General features: G+C 36.9%; 1 protein-coding gene across 5 annotated transcripts in view; it reads right to left on the reverse strand.

Moving 5' to 3' along the window:
• The window catches only part of CDKAL1 (CDK5 regulatory subunit associated protein 1 like 1), a 636,452-nt gene that overhangs the window by 547,159 nt on the left and 69,781 nt on the right, over positions 1-19,512 (reverse strand). For 4 of the 5 annotated variants that reach the window (XM_055322912.1, XM_055322911.1, XM_055322910.1 and 1 more), the window contains one exon: positions 1,118-1,180. The exons of the other annotated variant lie outside the window; for it this stretch is intronic. In XM_055322912.1, the coding sequence (XP_055178887.1) occupies positions 1,118-1,180 (63 nt within the window). The remainder of the gene's footprint in view (positions 1-1,117; positions 1,181-19,512) is intronic. 5 annotated transcript variants of the gene reach the window in all.

The following is a 19,512-nucleotide window of genomic DNA, read 5'->3' on the forward strand; positions in this document are numbered from 1 at the left end:
GCCAAGTAATTAATATCTCCAGTTCCTTTAGTATTGTATTAGATAACATTCAGACTTTAACATTTTACTATTCACATACTACCTCATTTCCAACTAAAAAAGAGTAATCTAGCTTCCTTCATAGTATTTTTAAATATCCATAATACATTCAAGATATATTCAGGATAAAAACAGTCATAAACTAGGGGAAAATAGTATTTTCCTCAAACACAAAAAGAGCATCTACCAAAAATCCTACAGCTGACATCATACCTAACAGTGAAAGACTGAATTCTTTCTCCCTAAGATCAAGGATCCAGAAAAGATGTCTAATCTTACCTCTCATATTCAACATAATACAGGAAGGTCTAGAAGACATGGTGAAGCAAAAGAAGAAATAAAACAAATATCAATCAGAAAGAGGGAAAAAAAAACTCTGCAGATAATATGATTCTCTATGTAGAAAATTCCAGTTATTTGCAAAAAACAAACTCCTAGCAATAAGTGAATTCTGCAAGGTTGCAGAATATAAGATCAACAAACAAAAGTCAATTGCATTTGTATATACCAACCACCTATAAGTGAAATCAAAATCAAAAAAGCAATACCGGGCAGCCTGGGTGGCTCAGCGGTTTAGCACCGCCTTCAGCCCAGGTCGTGATCCTTGGAGACCCGGGATCGAGTCCCACGCCGGCTCCCTGCATGGAGCCTGCTTCTCCCTCTGCCTGTGTCTCTGCCTCTCTCTCTCGCTCAATCCTTTCTGTGTGTTCTCATGAATAAATAAATAAAATCTTAAAAAAAAAAAAGCAATACCACTTACAATTGCCCCAAGAACATGAAAAACTTAGGTATAAACCTAACAAAATATGTACTGGATCTGTAGGCTAAAATTATAAAATTTTGTTGAAAGAAATGAAAGAACAACATCACTGGAGAGACTTATCATGTTACTGGATTGGAAAAAGTCATAAAGATGTTAATTCTTCCCCAAACTAATCTATAAGATTTAACACAATTCCTATCAAAATTCCAGAAAGGTTTCTGGCACACATAGGTAAACTTATTCCAAAATTTATATGGCAAGGGAAACTCCCTAAAATAGCCAAAAGGAAAAATCAAGTGGAAGGAATCTGCCTACCTGATTTCAAGATGACTTCTATCACTATGGTAGTCAACACTTTGTGACCTGGGGAGATGCTTCCTGGGAACAGAAACAGGAATAGTGAACTAGCAAACTAGGAATTTAATCCACTGCCAGAATGGAAGTCTTCACACACAGTATGGTGTGTTCATGGACCAGTTTCTAGCGATGAGTTTCTAATTCACCTGTTTTCTAAGTGGGAGGATTTGTCACAATTACCTTGTTCCTTTATCTGGATGTACTAGATGCACAGATTTTCTCTTTTGGCTTTAGGGTCACCAAAGAGCAAGAAGATACTATCAGACCTGATGGAGAAACAAACAAGTTGGACTCAGAGGGAAATGCAGTATCTTCTCCCTTGGAAAAGTGGTGACTGTATCCTTATAAAATGTATTCATATGAGAAAGGCTGTATTTGGATTTTGGCCAGCCAGAGTGGTAGATTTTGTAAATACTGTTGGTTAGCAAACCCAGAACCCTATTTCCAAACTGTTTCTCCCTTCCCCCAACTCCACCAGAGGCTGGAAAAGTTAACCCCCATTTTCACGGCTAACCCCCTTCCTTCCGTCCAGTTAGGCGTGGCCATGTGAAACAGGTGGTCCCTAACACTTACGGGGAAGTCTGCTGTGCTGCAAGGCTTCCAGGAAGACTTTCAGCTTCCCAGAAAAATGAAGAGATGTTCTAGGAAAGCTTTTGGTTTCCTGGTCAAATGAAGAGATGCTGCTGTCAATCCATGCTCCTTTACAGTGCCTCAAACAGAAAGGTAATGCCTCCAGCAGGAGCAACCACCTTGTGACCATGAAGGTGGCCCAGAGAATTTAAAGACCAGCAGCCTTAACACTGCAAAGCTGCTAACACAATGTCAGCATATACTGACCTCCAAACTTTTTTCATGAGAAAAATAAGCCCTCATTAGTTTAATCCACTATTGATTACATGTTCTGTTCCATACAATGAAAAGCAACCCTATGTCTACTGCAGCATTATTTACAATAGCCAAACTACAGAAGCAGCCCAAGTGTCCAAACACAGACAAATGGATAAGATGTGTATGTGTGTGTGTGTACCTAGAAGGTATTATGCCAAGTGAAATAGGTCAGAGAAAGACAAATACTGTATGATTTCATTTATATGTGGAATCTAAAAAACAAAACTAACAAAAAGCAGAAACATACCCATAAGTAGAGAACAAACTGATGGTTATCACAGGGGTGGATGGTGGGAGATGGGCAAAATGGGTACAGGGAAGTGGGAGATGCAAGCTTCCAGATATGGATGGAGTAAGTCACAGGAATAAAAGGTACAACATAGATGCATACCATGGGTCAATGATAATAAAATATCGTTGTATGGTGACAGATGGGGGCTCCACATCCTCAACCCCCACCTCCATACAAAGTAACTGCAGCAAAGAAAACATTGACCCTAAATCTGACTTGAATGGTTGGGGGTAGCATCACATAATGTATGGAGAAGTCAAATCACTATGTTGTACACCTGAAACTAATATAACAACCTGTGCCAACTACAATAAAGAAAGAAAAGCGGGACTCCTGGGTGGCTCCGCAGTTGGGCATCTGTCTTTGACTCAGTGTGATCCCAGCGTCACAGGATTGAGTCCCATATCGGGCTTCCTGCATGGAGCCTGCTTCTCCCTCTGCCTATGTCTCTGCCTCTCTCTCTCTATCTCTCATGAATAAATAAAATCTTTAAAAAAGAAAAAAGAAAAGCATTCCTAATATATTATGAGGGTCTTACGTTACCTCATAATAGATTAAAATATGAATAATGATTTACTATTACATGAACACTAATGTCTAATACTACTGTACCTAATATTTCTAGAGCCTTTTAGAGTACTTTCATATTAATTTGATAATATGTGTTATAATATATAATCTCATGTATTATTTCACATAGCCTCTCAGGACCTCACTTCTTTTCTCTCATTCAACATGTATTTTTAAGTGGCTACTACATGTTAAGCACTCTTCTAGAATCCAAGAAAACAGAAAGTGATCAAGATTTAGTCAAGACCTCCACTTCCTTCCAGCTGACTTTCCAGCAGGAAACATATTTGCAACATGAAAAAGGCATGAAATGCTCTGTTCTCACACCAATATGTAATAGGCAATGAACCTCGGTTTGGTGTATAACATAGGCAGGGCGGGGGAATAATACCGGAAGGGTGCTTCTGAATGAGACCACTCTAACTCAGTCTAGGAAGGGGGGGGAAGAGTAATACCTGTGAATTTAAAAGTTAAATAATTACAAAGTAAAAGAAGTATGGGAAAGAAGCATACTCAATCCACATCCTCAACCCCCACCTCCATACAAAGTAACTGCAGCAAAGAAAACATTGATCCTAAATCTGACTTGAATGGTTGGGGGTAGCAGAACATAATTAAGGCAGGTCTCAGAGACATGGCTATTGTTTTAAGCTCAAAGCAGAAAGAAGTCTGATAATATGCTTAAATAGGTCAAAGGGGTAGGGAGTCCTCCAATTACAATTTTATAGAAGCTGATTTTTTTTTTTAAGGTAACAGTCCACATTTTCTTCTATTTCAAAATCTTCATTACAGCAAAATCTGTTTGTGCTGAGCTATACCCAGAAGCAATTCGTTGACTCTACATGCCTTACTTCTACTTAATGCCACAGGGAAAATAGATCTAAATATTACAAATCACTTAAGAGGGTTAAAATACACAGAACGCATTTGAACCAAATATGTCTAAAGGCTTATTAAACTGTACCTTATAGCAATATATTGACTTTTTACACACTACCTATATAACTAGACTCAGAAAATCCTAATTTTCAGGAATTTATCATAAGCCACAAAGACATTCAAAACTTTTCAATTAATTTAGAGAATTTCACCTATTTCCCTGGTGAGAACTGTGGGAAGGAAACATAGCCCAATACACACACGTCTGGAATTCTTGTTCACTAAGGAATGCAGAAATGGTTAAACAGGGGCGCCTTGGTGGCTCAGCTGGTTAACTGTCTGCCTTTGGCTCAGATCATGATCTCAGAGCCCTGGGATCCAGCCCCATGTCAGACTCCCTGCTCAGTGGGAAGCCTGCTTCCCCTTTTCCTACTACCTCTCCCCTTGCTCGTGTGCATGCTTTCCCAAATAAATGAAAGCTTAAAAAAAAAAGTTAGACACATATGAACTGAACATTTTAACTTAATTCACCAATAAATTTTTCTCTAATAGACTTTATTTATGTTTGATAGATAAGAGAACCCAAATATTCAAAAGTAGTTAGCTAAAATAGAACAGAATATTTAACTATTTCTAGATTACAGTTAGAAAAAATTACTAGTCTCATCTTGATTTAGTCTTGCAAAAGGCTATACTTTCCCCAATAGAAATAGCATCATTTTTCCTAGGAATTAACTATCTGTAAGATCTTTATCCAGAATGCTTCAGTTGTATCTTTTTGCAACCAGAGCAAAAACAAATATTGTCTTTTTGTATTAAGTATGTTAAGTATTCTGGGAAATCATGTTACTACTCAGAAACAGAGGGAGAGAGGAAGTGAGAATATTTTATAAACCATAATCATAGGATCTATGCCAAAAAACATAGGAACATGAGACAAAATTTCATTCCAACAGAACCATTATTATAAAAAAACTTTCTAGTCCATAGTCTAATACCACTGTTGATGTGAGTATAATAAACTCAATTAAACAAACAAAAAAATTGGCTTCCATACACTCTGTAGCAAAGTATGGCATACTGTAGTATGAAATACAAAAGCCTATGTAAAAAATGTTAGTACTAAGTAATCTTATAATTTGGAATACTTCTCAAATTTTTGTCTCATTTTTTCACACAGTACTTCCTTCACTTGCAGAAATTGATGCCTATAAATTAATTCTAGCCCTCAGATCTAATCTGTGAGATCATAGCCCAGTTGTATGAGTTTGTGGGACTCAGAGTGGCAGTGAGGTGTTAGGAGCATGGAAGTAAAGAGAAGCAGGGATCCAACTACATCCAAGACAGGATTTCTGTATTGTATATGCAAGATTGAGCAGTAACTGGACACCCTACTATCTATCTGCCTAGCTTGCTCCTGAGTCAGAGCTAACAAAAAGCATCTTTGGGAAGGAGGAAAGTCTTAGCAAAAACAGATAAATGAAAACTTATGAGTTCTTCTACTGAGTTGCTGCTGATGACGATGAACAGTCTGTGCAGGACAGTAGGAGCTGCCTCTGTGGATGTCAGCTCTAAACACTCCTACAAAATAGTCTCTGCCAAGAGCTGACCGCCAGCTCCTCATCTCAGTAGTCACTCCTTAGTAGTACCAAATACCTATTTCATAAACTGAAAACAAACCCCTTAAATTAGGTAGTAAACTCTCCAAACTACAAAGATCTCATCTCAAGAAAAGAATTCCACAACAGGCAGCATGTAAAAGGTTCTGCGGTCTCTCAAAGAAAGCGCATTAAGTAGTCAATATTCCTTAAATATATACATAATCCTGACTACCATTTATTAAGCATGTTCCTTTGTGCCAGCCTGTAAGAACTTTATTTGCATAAATTAATTCAATCCTACAACAATTCCATGCGGCAGGTTATCTCAATTTTACGGATAAGGATCCTGAGCTTAATAACTTGACCAAAGTTACACATTACCAAATGGCAAAACAGGAATTTGACTTTGACAGTCTGGCTATAGACTCTTCAACCATATTTTTTTTTCCAAGTATTTATTTAAATTCCAGTTAGTTAACACACAGTATAACATTAGTTTCAGGTGTATAATTCAGTGATTCAATATTTACATACAACATCCAGTGCTCATCACCCATTTAACCCCTCCCCCTCAAGTACCTCCCCTCTGGTGATCATCAGTGTTTTCCCTAGAGTTAAGAGTCTGTTTCCTGGTTTCTTTCTCTTTTTATTCCCCCCATGTTCATCTGTTTTGTTCCTTAAATTCCACACAGGAGTGAAATCATATGGTATTTTTCTTTCTCTGATTGACTTATTTGGCTTAGCATACTACTCTCTAGCTCCAGCCACATCACTGCAAATGGCAAGATTTCATTGTTCTTGGTGGTGAATATACCACTTCTTCTCTATCCATTGATCAGTCCATGAACATTCAGGCTCTTTTCATAGTTTGGCTATTGTAAATAATGCTGCTATAAGCAATAGGGCGCATATATCCTTTTGAATCAGTATTTTTGTCTTCTTTGGGTAAATACCTAGTAGTACAACTGCTGGAGCATAGGGTAGCTCTATTTTTAACTTTTTGAGGAGTCTCTATACTGTTTTCCACAGTGGCTACACCAGCTTCCATGCCTACCAACAGCGTACAAGGGTTCCCCTTTCTCCACCTCCTCGCCAACACTTGTTTGTGTTAACTTTAGCCACTGTGACTGGTGTGAGGGTACATTTCATTGTGGTTTTGATTTGTATTTCCTTGATGATGAGTAATGTTGAGCATCTTTTCAGGTGTCTGCTAGCCATCTGCATGTCTTCTTTAGAAAAATGTCTATTCATATCTTCTGCCCGTTCTTTTAATTGGACTATTTGTTTTTTTCATGTTCAGTTTTATAACTTCTTTATGTATTTTGGATACTAACCCTTTATCAGACATGGAGAACACAGACAGTAACCTCTTTGACATGGGCTGTAGCAGCTTCTTACTAGGTATATCTCCTGAGGTAGGGGAAACAAAAGCAAAAATAAAATATTGGGACTACATCAAAATAAAAAGCTTCTGCACAGCAAAGGAAACAATCAACAAAACTAAAAGGCAACCGGTGGAATCAGAAAAGATATTTGCAAATAGACTCTGCAACCTTAACCACCACTGCTGCCAAATGTATTTAAAAGCACATCAAAATATATCAGTAATAAAATAGGGGTCTACTAAATCATACTATTTTTCTTTATGTCAGGTACCATGGTTAAGAAACCAACAAAATATATCCTATTAAATAACCAATCTCCACCCTGATTTACTTTGTAAAACATAGATAGCAAACATCTTGCACTGAGTGAAAAGTTTTTGAATTGGTATATTACTTCTTCTATAAACTATAGAAACAGACTTTATTTTAACAAACTTTGAACACAACATAGCAATTTCCCTTTCCCTATGAGTTTGGAAAAGTTATAATGTAAAAGATACCATTTTAAAACCATTAATACACTGAGTAATGTAAATGCATAAAATAAGTCTAAGCTGGCAAGCTATGTTATGTCATATCCCATTACCCATATTCTAAATGGATCACTGCATAAACTTACTAGTCTGCTTACTAGTCTTTGCTTACAAAGTCAGCTTATAAACTGATTATCTTAAGACTTTTCAAAAATTATTCTTTTTCTAAAATAAGGGTATAGTTTTCATTGCAACTGAAAACCCTCTTTTTGTTATTAAAAATGAATTGGTTTTCTGCAATGAAACCTGACTAAAACAGTTCACATGAAGAGAAGTTGTATGCCTGTCTTATCCTGGAAATGTACAGTTAGTTTATTGCCACGCTAACAAAAACAACAATAACAACCACCCTACCTTTTAATATACCTCTCTTCCCCAAAAAAGTCCAAACAAGACCAATTCTATTGGTCCCTACAAATATGCTTAGGCACAAAAACATTTTACTGAAAAAAGCCTAGCAAATCCAAGTGGTCTCCTTTTGTTTCAGAACAGTAAAAACAAATACACACACACATACACATACACACACACACACACTTCTATGTATCAGTTTCTAATGCAAAGGATAACTAACTTCTTTATAGGATGAAAGTTGTACTAAGTAATAGTTAAGATAATTCCATATTATAATTATACTTAAATGTAAATTGTAAACTTGAGGAAGCAGTAAGGTAGAATGGCAATGACTTTGGGAGAAAAATGGGTTAACAGCAGTGAAAGAATAATTCAGAAGGACTAAACACCCCCCCTTTCTTTCTTTCCCTTTCTCTTTTTTAAAAGATTTTAAGTAATCTCTACACCCAACATGGGGTTCAAACCTACAACCCCGAGATCAAGAGTTGCATGCTCTTCTGACTGAGCCATCCAGGCACCCCTGAACCTATCTTTTTCAAATCTCAATGAACAAAAGAAATGAAACTAAAAAAGAGAAACACCACAAGTATTCTAACCTGGTAAAAAGCCAAACTTAATCTATAAATTTTTGAAAAATGTCACCTGGAAGCACAGTAAACAAATGAAACTGAAAACAAAATATTTTGATAATCAACCCTTCTTCGCTCCCTTTGTTCACATTATCCATCCAAAATCCAAAAGCAAGACTATGAAGATGAAAAGGAAAATAAGAAAATCCACAAACATCTCACTGATAGAACCAAATTTTTGTTTTAAAAATTACAGAATTTCAAACATATGAGTAAGAACTTAGGAAATATAGTACCATGAACTTGTGGTGGCAGGGTTAAGACTCAAATCTTCACTCTACCAACATATTAGCTATGTGACATTAGTCAGATCCTTAACCTCTGGAGCTCTGCTGTCTTCATCTATGATATAGGGATAATATTTGTGGATTTGTTGACAAGATTAAAGATGATCTGTGCAAAGTTGCCGCTAGGACAGAGCCAGCACTGTAGAAGCTTAACAAGTGGTACATTATTTAAATTCTGTAAAAATTCTTTAAAAGGGGTGCCTGGCTGGCTTGGGTGGAAGAACATGCAACTCTCAATCCCCAGGCTGGAGGTTTGAGCCCCACATTGGATATAGAGAGTACTTTAAAATAAAACCTTTTAAAAAAATAAATACACAAATAAAAGTTCTTTGAGAATCTGGACAAATAATTATTTTCAACAGTTTTAAATTTAGTAGTTCTAAAAGGATATTAAGTTTGTAAATGAGAACATCTTCAAGCTATCTTGTTAAATACACACTGTCTGGTTAATAATGTCTCAGATATTACCATTTCCCTCCAATAGACTGAGGTATTTTTGTGGGTTTTTTTTTTTTTCCTCAAATAGAAGCTATGGTGTTTAGCCTGTGAAAAATCAGATTTTTAGCCCAAACTTTGTTTTACCTATTTAGCCAGCAAATATGAATTAAAAATAGGGCTGAAAACCTACCAGAAGGATACTGAGAAATTCTTAACATGGAAAAACTGAGTACACTTGCCATGGATAATTTGCTTATATTGAACACAAGGAGAAAAGAAGATTCCTTAACGATTTATTCAAGTCAGAGAGAGGTATGACTAGCTTTCTACTAAATTACTTATTGAGATTGTGCTGCAACCTTTTCAAGTCAGTTGAATGAACACACACAGAAGTTAGATATTTATTTTTTAAACCAGTTTATGGTATTTGGTTTTTTTTTTCAAGGTTTTGTTTAAATTCCAGTCAGTTAACACGCAGCGTTAACCGTTAGTTTCAGGTGTTCAATATGGTAATTCAGCATGTCCATACATCACCCAGTGCTCATCACAAGTGTACTCCTTAATCTCCATCACCTATTTCCCCCATTCTCTCACCTCCTCTCTGGTGACCATCAGTTTGTTCTTCATTGTTAAGAATCTGTTTTCTTCGTTTGCCTCTTTTTCCCCTTTGCTTCTTTGTTTTGCTTTTTAAATTCCACATGTGTGAGATCATATGGTAGTTGTCTTTCTTTCACTGACTTATTTCACTTAGCATAATACTCTCTAGCTCTACCCATGCCATCACAAATGACAAGATTTCATTCTTTTTATGGCTAACACATCACTGTATATGTATGCATGTGGGTATGTGTGTGTGTGTGTGTGTGTGTGTATAGATGTATACATATCTTCTTTATCCATTCATCAATCAATGGGCACTTGGGCTGTTTCCATAATTTGGCTATTTTAGATATGCTACTACAAAAATGGGGGTGCACGTATCCCTTTGAATTTTTTTGTATTTTGGGGTCAATACCAGTAGTGCAATTAGTAGATCATAGGGAGCTCTATTTTTAACTTTTTGAGGAACCTCCATACTATTCTCCAGAGTGGCTGCACTAGTTTATATTCCCACCAAAGGTGCATGAGGGCTCCCCCTTCTCCACATCCTTGCCAACACCTGTTGTTTCTTGTGGTGTTAATTTTAGCCATTCTGACAACTAAGGTGATATTTCATTGTAGTTTATTTCCCAGATGTGAGCATCTTTTCATGTGTCTGTTGGCCATCTGTATATCTTCTTTGGAAAAATGTCTATTCATGTCTTCTGCCCATTTTTAATTAGATTATTCATTTTTCACTATTGAGTTTTATAAGTTCTTTAATACATTTTGGCTACTAACCCTTTATTGGATGTGTCACTTGCAAAAAGCTTCTCCCAAAAAAAAAAAAAAAAAAAAAAAAAACTTCTCCCATTCCATCAAATGCTTTTTAGTTTTGTTGACGGTTTCCTTTTTTTATTTTTAAGATTTATTTATTTATGAGAGACACAGAGAGGCAGAGACATAGGCAGAGGGAGAAGCAGGCTCCCTGCAGGAACCTCGATGTGGGACTCGATCCCAGATCCAGGGATCATGCCCTGAGCCAAAGGCAGAGATGCTCAACCACTGAGCAACCCAGCCGTCCCTGTTAATTGTTTCCTTCACTGGGCAGAAGCTTTTTATTTTGATGTAGTCCCAATAGTTTATTTTTGCTTTTGTTTCCCTGCCTCAGGAGACACATCTAGAAAGAAGTTGCTATGACAAGTTAGGGGGATACTTAAAACCAAAAGCAGGATATGGAAACATTAATACAATTCAATCAAATAACCAGACAGTAGAAACCAATGAGCTAAAACAAAACAGTGCCTCATCAGATCATTTCTTGGAACTGCAGGGCTCCAGAAGACCTAACCAGTCAAGTATCTATGGGACTCACTAGACAGCAGCAGAATGTAAACAGACATATAAACACACTGAAACAGAAGAAAATTAGGGAACTGTGGAATTGTTCAAAAAATGAAGAATTCCCACAGGGATGGCTCAATCCGTTAAGCGTATGCCTTCGGCTCAGGTCATGACCTAAGGGTCCTGGGATCACACCCTGTGTTGGGCTCCCTACTCAGCAAGGAGCCTGCTTCTCCCTCCCCCTCTGCCTCCTGCTCCCCCTGTTCATGCTCTGTCAAATAAATAAATAAATAGAATCTTTTTTAAAAAATGAAGATTTTTCAAATTTGTTTTACAGAATTGTACAAATGGTAACTAAAATCTGTATTTGTTTTACATCACTGCAAGTGAATACTAGGTGAATCCTCGTGAATACCACAGCTATTTAATAAAAAAAAATACTTTCTCATTTTCAAAAGAATCTAATACATGTACAAAAATGTGTACCATATTTTAAGTTTCTAAAACTGTCTTTGGAGAACAAATTTGAGGTTATAACCAAATTATCCAGAACAAGCCCTATGAGGTTAGCTCAGCTTAAGAAGATTAAATTGAAAGGAAACATTCTACACGTGCAATCTAATTGACAAATCTAACCTAAAAAGAAACGTATAGTTATACAAATTGTTTGTGCCCATTTGGCATGACAGAAGTATATTTTCTCACATGAAACTGACAATGTGAAACTGAGCATTAAATGTAATGGTACAATTCTACAATCAAATAGGACGTATGCCCTGACACTCTTATCTTCAAGACTGCAGTCATTAATTTAATCAAAACATTATTAATTTCTGGCATGAAGCCTTCTGTTACACAGGCAAAAACAGATTAAGCTATATCTGAACTGCCTATGTATCACTCCTCTGCTCCCATCCACACATTTGGCTATATTTTAAGACTGCTTACAATGTTATTAGTTATGCAGCCTACACGCAGACTGCTCATGAGGTGACCCACTAGTGAAGTCACTTGGACAGCTCTAAACTAGTAAAACATTTCAATACCCATGTCACACAGAGGCAGGCCCCTGCTAAAAACAAGTGCAGGGAGAAAGCTTTAAAATGACACTAAACATCTAAAAGGCAATATGATATCACTTTCTGAAGCAACTGATTACTAATAAGAACAGAGAGACACCAAATGTTAGCCCCAAAAGTGTTTTCCCTTAAATTTGGAATAAAAAGTCATATATTTAACTTATCTTTTAAAATATCCATATTTTTAGAGCTGCATACAGAACTGATACAAGGGTCAAATGACATGGTATCTGGAATTGCTTTAAAACTCCTCAGTAAAAACAGAATTAAGAGAAAAAAAGAAGGGATCCCTGGGTGGTGCAGCGGTTTGGCGCCTGCCTTTGGCCCAGGGCGTGATCCTGGAGACCCGGGATCGAATCCCACATCGGGCTCCCGGTGCATGGAACCTGCTTCTCCCTCTGCCTGTGTCTCTGCCTCTCTCTCTCTCTCTCTCTCTGTGACTATCGTAAATAAATAAAAAAAAAAAAGAGAGAAAAAAAGAAAATAAATCTTATTCAATCTTTTGATAGGTCCATGTTCACTCACCTATTCCTTCTACTTGAATGTTTGAGCTTTTTCACGATAAACATAACTCTTAAATATGAAAAGAGAATACAAATGCATATAAAAATTTAGCATATGGTAAAGATGGCATTTCAAATCAGAGGAAAAAGGTAAATGATTCAATAAATGGTATCAGAACTGGTTAGTCCTCAGTGGGGAGGGGAATATCAGGAGAACTGGTTAATCACAGGGGAGGGGAAAGCACTGTGTCCATAAATCACAGATAAAGCAAAATAAATTGACTATAGCTCAACAATTTTAAGTATAAGAAAATGAAACCATTAAAGTAACAGCAGAAATATTCAAAGAATTATAATCACCACCTTGAAGTAAAAACCAAACATTCACGTCAACTGTATAACAAATAATTACTTTCCTCGTGGCCAAAAGAACCATAAGCAAACAAATAGAACAAAGAGAGGACAATCTGGAAATTGTGTCACAGAGGTTTAACTTTCCCCAAATAGAGAGTGTCTACAAATTAGTAAGGATCATCCAACAGAAAAATGATCAACGGATATGGATAGGTCACAGAAAAGGAAATAAAAATAGCTCTAATAAGAAATGCAAATTAAAAGACACTGAGATAGCACTTTTCATTCATCAGTCTAATGAAGATTATTAAAAAAAGGTTAATAATACACTATATGGGCAAGGCTCTGGGGAAACTAGCAAGCCCATATGTTGATAATGGAAGCCTAAATGAGTACAATCTCTATAGATAACAATTTGGCAATATCCATCAAAATTACAAATTTATATACCTTTTAAGCCAAGTATTTATTCTATAGATGTATCTACACATGTGCAAAATGATACACACAGAGATGTAGGTATCCCTGTAGCACAGACGCAGGTAGTAGTAAAAAACAAGAAGAGAAACACACATATCTGGAATAAAGACCTGGTTAAATAAATTATCCTATATCTGGACAATAGAATACAATACTAATTTAAAAAAACAGAATAATGAAATTTGTAATGAAATGGTATTAAATGATCACCAAATTATATTGTTAAATGAAAATGGTGCAAAACCACACATACTGTATGCTACCTTTTATATAAACTGAGAAAGTAAAAAACATATGTGCAGTTGTGTGTATATACATTCATTCTTATAAACCCAAATCCTTCATAGAAAGAGAAATCATAATACTGGGTTTGTTCAGAAAAAGTTGGTGCCCGGGTCAGATGGATGGAGTCATATCAGTGTATATGCTTTGGCTCCTTTAGAATTTTGTACCATGTGAATAAATTATTTATTCAAAAGAAGTTTAATATTCTTACTTTGAGCCAAAAAAATGACACTGATAGTAAACACCAGAATCTTGATTATGTACACCATCAATTTTAAACTGAAATACTAACAAACATGTTGGGTCCTTAGTCACAGAGAAAGCCTTCCCTATCCAAAATATACTAATGAAAGAATTAGCCTCCCAAAAGTGTTATCACTTCAAAATAATCTTTCATCTCTAATTTGCTCTCATTGAGACTATCAGGATCCTTCCTACATCCAGGGAGGTAGAAGGCACAATCAACTGTTCATTATATTTGCTAGTCTAGATTACCAAGAGACAATAGTTTGCCAGCAATTTTTCTCTACACTAAAGTAACTTGATGAAATGATCACAATTGGAAGAAAATTAGTTTAGGGTGGACTGATGTGAACTAATGCACGTTCTCAGCTGAAAGGAGACAACAAAAATAAAAGGTAGTTAAGTGCTTAAAAGAAAGCAATCTATAGCAGAGAAATGTGGGTAAATTCCAGAGGCATATGAAAGACAAGTCCAGAAAATTACTGATAAAATTAAAATGTGGTCATCCTAATATGCAAGGAATATTATGTATCTGTGTGTGTGTATGTGTATGTGTATGTGTAGGTGTGTGTGTGTGTGTATATATATTTATAAATTCACGAATATATTAAAAAGAAATAAATTTCCTAGAGGTCAGACATGAGTCTTCTGATAATCCACAGACTACTACACATGATAACTGAAAAATCATCCACACCTGGAAATACCCTTCTGAGATTTCAAACTGAGGCTAAAGTAAGGTCCCAGACATTTTCTAAAAAGGAAAAATACAAAAAGACACTACAGAGAGAGAACAGATTGCTATTAGACTTCATTTCTATTAGGCTGAATTCTAAAAGAAAAGATCTGAGGAAGAATTATTTCAACCTACAAAATTAGCCCATTCCACCAGATAGGAAACATTTTCGGTCATGCGTGAGCAGAGAATTTACTACCACAGACCTTTTCTGACAAAATTATTCAAAACAGATTTTATAGTTGGATTTTGTTGACATATTTCCTCACCTTTTATATTTTGCTAATTTTTGTTTCCATCATGTGAATACGATTTACTCACAGGAGGGAGAAAGGGAGAACAGGGGGTGGGGAACAAGAGACTGAAAACTCTGAGTATTAGTTACTAGTCCTATAGTGCGTTTTGGGCAGGAAGAGTGAGCAATGAGACCACATGTAATTTCCAAGTCAACATTATTTTTAAAAAGTAAAAGTGTTTCAGGAGCCCAGACAGAGAGAGAGAGTGACAGCATGCGTGCACACAGGTACACACATGTAAACACAAACATACATACCCAGCAGCTGTGAGGAACTCCCCCCCCCCCCCCCGCCACACACACACACCCCTGGCAAGGCCAGTCATTCTGCTAGAGTCCCACACATGCAAAGCAAAACGTTACTTTACAACACGTAAAGTCACAGGCATGAAAAAGAATCAATTATTAATGTCTAATAATTTTAAGATTAGTACAAAACTGGTCCAAATCTAAAAAAAATCCATGAAAAATCGTTCTTGTAAAGGTGCTTGCCTCATTGCAAAAACATCTTTTCCAATTCTCATTACACTAGCTGCAATCACAAACCACAAACACCAGTAGTTCTACAGCATTAAAAACAAAGCATATCATGCAAATCTTTTTGAGTAACTTAAATTATGTTATTTATTTTTTTTATAAAACTTGCTAAGAGTAGATAAAGGCCCTAAACAAGCATTATCATGTTCTTTCCAGATCTGGCTTCCCAAGGTAGTACTAGCTCCAACTGTTTGATTAAACCAGCTGTAAAGTACTTGACTGCAGGCAACTTCAGGCAAATTCTCATTTAGTCCTTGCTCACAAGCTAAAAAAATAACTGGCTTCCTCTCTGGACTGGTAACAAAGTTTTAACAGATGGTGCTGTTAGATGAGTAAAGTATAGTACTGAACACAACTAATGACTAACCATATGTCAGCAACAAAACAGTGTTCTTACTAAGGATATAACACACTGGATTTTGTTTACTTGTTTATTTTTGGATAGACTAAAACACAGTACAATGCTGATACTAACTTGGAACCAGGAACAAACCTAAAAAAGTGCTAAAAGGTAGGAGCAGACCTTCCAAATTCTTAGATTCTTCAATCTCCTAAAGAATACGGAGTATACCAAAACAAAGTACACAAAGTACCAATTTCACCATCAATGCAGATTATTTTTCTTAATTCAAGAACTTTCTCAACTTTGGCCACAGGCCTTTGACAGTGGAAAAGTACTATCACTTGTATGATCTACTTTAAACTTCTCCTTTCCTCAGGAAACTTCTATCAGTCCAAATGGTGATATCTTAGAATCCTATACATAATTTATTTCAGGAACAACAGGCCCCACCTAGATTTAAAGTACCATGAGCTATCTATGAAGAGCTATCTCAGTATATGAGTATTTAACATTCTTAATAATGTAACAGGCTGAAACAAACACAAAAACACAAACATCACACATCCTGGCACTACTCTATTCTTACAAACACCTCCACCCCAAGAAAAAAAAGGGCCAGATACCTGTAGCCATCACCTCCTCTATTAATAGCTCTACTATTATAGTGTTAAATTGTGCTTTGAAGTCAGGTGATTCTAATGGTGAATGGAGATACTCGAAATCTTTCTCCTCCAACACTAATGTTATGACTCTAAGTGCCATCTGTGACAGCCTATGGATCATTTAACAAGAAGGCATAATTAACTGATTAAAATATGCATTTAAAAATATGTAACATTTTTATTTAGAAACACATGTGGCCATTTCAAGTAAACAAGTATGGGCATTTCAACAAATACAATGTTGGAATAATAGGGAAAATGCAAAACCCAGGTGAGACAGGCTGCTTGCTCCATACTTCCCTTTTTCTGTTAGTTTGTTAACCAGAAGAAATTGATCATCTAAGAACTATTTTCAGTTCAGTTTCTGCCTTTCCTGATGAAAGAAATATTTGTCTATTACCTTCAGAAAAGGCAACTACAAACATACAACCTATGCATGGGTGAGGTATCAAGAGTATCTGCTTGGGAGTCAATATCCCAAGCATTATCCCCACTTACTTCCTACCACTGACCCTAACCTAAGCAAGGTACCTAAACCCTACAAGCCTCAAAACCTTCATCTTTGGGGCACCTCGTGGCTCAGTCGGTTAAGTGTCTGCCTTCAGGTCACGTCATGATCTTAGGGTCCTGGGATCAAGCCCCAAGGCAAAGGCAAACCCCCTGTCAGGGGGTGGGGGTGGGGGGTCCCTGCTCAGTGGGGAGTCCACTTCTCCCTCTGTTCCTCCCCCCTACCCCTGATCCGGCTCTCTCTGAAATAAATAAATAAAATCTTAAAAAAAAAAAACCTTCATCTCTAAGATAGATTAACACCATATACCTCACAGGATTCACCAGGAGGACAAGAGAAAATAGTATATGTAAAGCACTGGCTAGAATAAGGCAAAAAGAAGCCAAATAAATAAAACCTAACTTCATAAAACTCACACAAACAGCCAGAACAGATTTTAAAACCTCGGTGGGAGACACACAGCTCTTTTTTGCCCAGAACTGCAACAGTCTATGAAAAGTTTCATGAAAGTTAACTTTCTTTCCCATTTCATATCTAACTTTTTTGTAGCATTTTAGGATCAGCTCCTTCAAACTGATAAAATTTTCCAACATACCCTAAGCAGACCTCAAATCAATAGGTAATAAACACAGAAATATATCCTTATGACAAGACCTTAGGAACATTGTGCTTTAAAGTTTCCCTTTTGATTCTTTGCTTTTCTCATTCTACATTTATTTACAAATGATCCTTTGGTGCTCAGATAAACTACACCCAGACTTCTCTATTACCTTCTTGAAATTCTACACATCCAGCTTCTCTGTGTATACAAACCTACAGAGGCAATCAGGTCAACCTTACCGGCTTTCTCTCTTCTCTGTGTTCTACAGCTTATAAGGAAAAAGTCTGGAAAGATACAATCTTCAACAAAAATTATCTTGCCATGATAAAGTGGTTATAAATTACTAAAAAACCAGCTCCCATTATGCAGAAAGCTTTCCTTTTAACTTTCTAAACAATCAACATAGGGATTTTTTAATTTAATCTTAGCCTATTAAATGTTACATGAATATGTTATCTAAAACATAATACTAAAAGCCCCCACCTGAAGGGACGCCTGGGTGGCTCAGCAGTTGAGCATCTGCCTTCAGCTCAGGGTGTGATCTCAAGTCTGGGGATCAAGCCCACATCAGGCTCCTTGTGAGGAGCCTACTTCTCCCTCTATGTCTCTGCCTCTCTGTGTCTCTCATGAATAAATAAATCTTAAAAAAAAAAAAGCCCCCACCTGAAACAGCCCCCCCAGTTTTTAAGACACTGAACGTCACACAATGAAGGACACTGACCCGCAAGAGGGAGCATGCAAATCAGGTGGGCTCCAGCTTACTGACTTGAAAGAGTTTCCAGTCTGAGTTATATGAACAAGACAGTCCAAAGGACTCCACAATGAGAAGACCAGAGTCAAGAGTTCGGGTAACCAAGATTTGCTATAGTCTGCAGGATGGAGTACTGGAGAAAAGCAAGCTACACAGCAAAAGAATTCCAGAGATCTGCAGAGGTTGCTCTTGAAATTTTGTCTGAGTCCTGATCAAGGCATAGTGAGAAAGCTTCCCAAAGGTGGGGAAAGAATGATGTCAGAAGAATGAAGGGAACAGTGTGCAAAGCTCACTCAGGGCTGGAAGTAATGTTTGTTCTCTCCAGTCACGCGGGAAAATAGGATCCATGGGAATACTGGGTAAGGTACACAGAGGGTCTTGCCTTGGTAGCAGCCTTGACTGAGCATGGTTTTACTCAGATTCAAAAAATCAAGCTACATCCCAGAACAAATATGAAGAATATTTACAGGGATACAAAATTATCCAGCAAGGTAATACTTACAATGTCAAACATCCAATCAGAAGTTATCGGGCATATAAAAACTAAGGAAAATAAAAATCCCCATAATGCAGAGAAAAATCAGTAAATCAAAATGGACCCAGAACTAATACAGACATTGGAATTAGAAGACAAACAGATTTAAAAATTTAACTAAATTACATATGTTCAAAAAATTAAGCATAGACCTGAATGAAAGATTAAAAAAAAAGAAGCAGCAGCAGCACTAGAGATTAAACTCAGCTGCTCTGGGTTCTTCACCTGGCAACCTGACCCTAACCTTTACTCTTCAAAGATCTGAGTCATTAATCATTCTGCCCTTTAGAGTTGCTGTAGGTTCCCACTAACTTTTAGTACTGGGAATGGAAGTACTAAAAGGTAGCCCAGAAAACCTCCTGAATTCCAGATTTTGTCTCCTTGACTCCACTGTGTAACAGTAACCCAACTTCCCCCCTTAGTAATCAGCGAGTAAATTAGCCTCTTCTTTTGCCTATTAGTTCAGCAATACAAAGACCCCAAAATGGCCAAGTTGCAGTCTCATCTTCCAATTCAGTGTAGCCATTGTTGTGTCCCCTAGTGGAAACATCCACCCCTTGGCAACTAGGATCTCCAAACCAGCAGAACCCAGTATTCCCAGGACAGGTAGCAAAAGTTCTACAAATGATTATTAAGTATAATAGTGAGAAAACCACTCTCAC

Source organism: Nyctereutes procyonoides, unplaced genomic scaffold (assembly GCF_905146905.1).
Source record: "Nyctereutes procyonoides isolate TBG_1078 unplaced genomic scaffold, NYPRO_anot_genome, whole genome shotgun sequence".
Classification (NCBI taxonomy): Eukaryota; Metazoa; Chordata; class Mammalia; order Carnivora; family Canidae; genus Nyctereutes; species Nyctereutes procyonoides.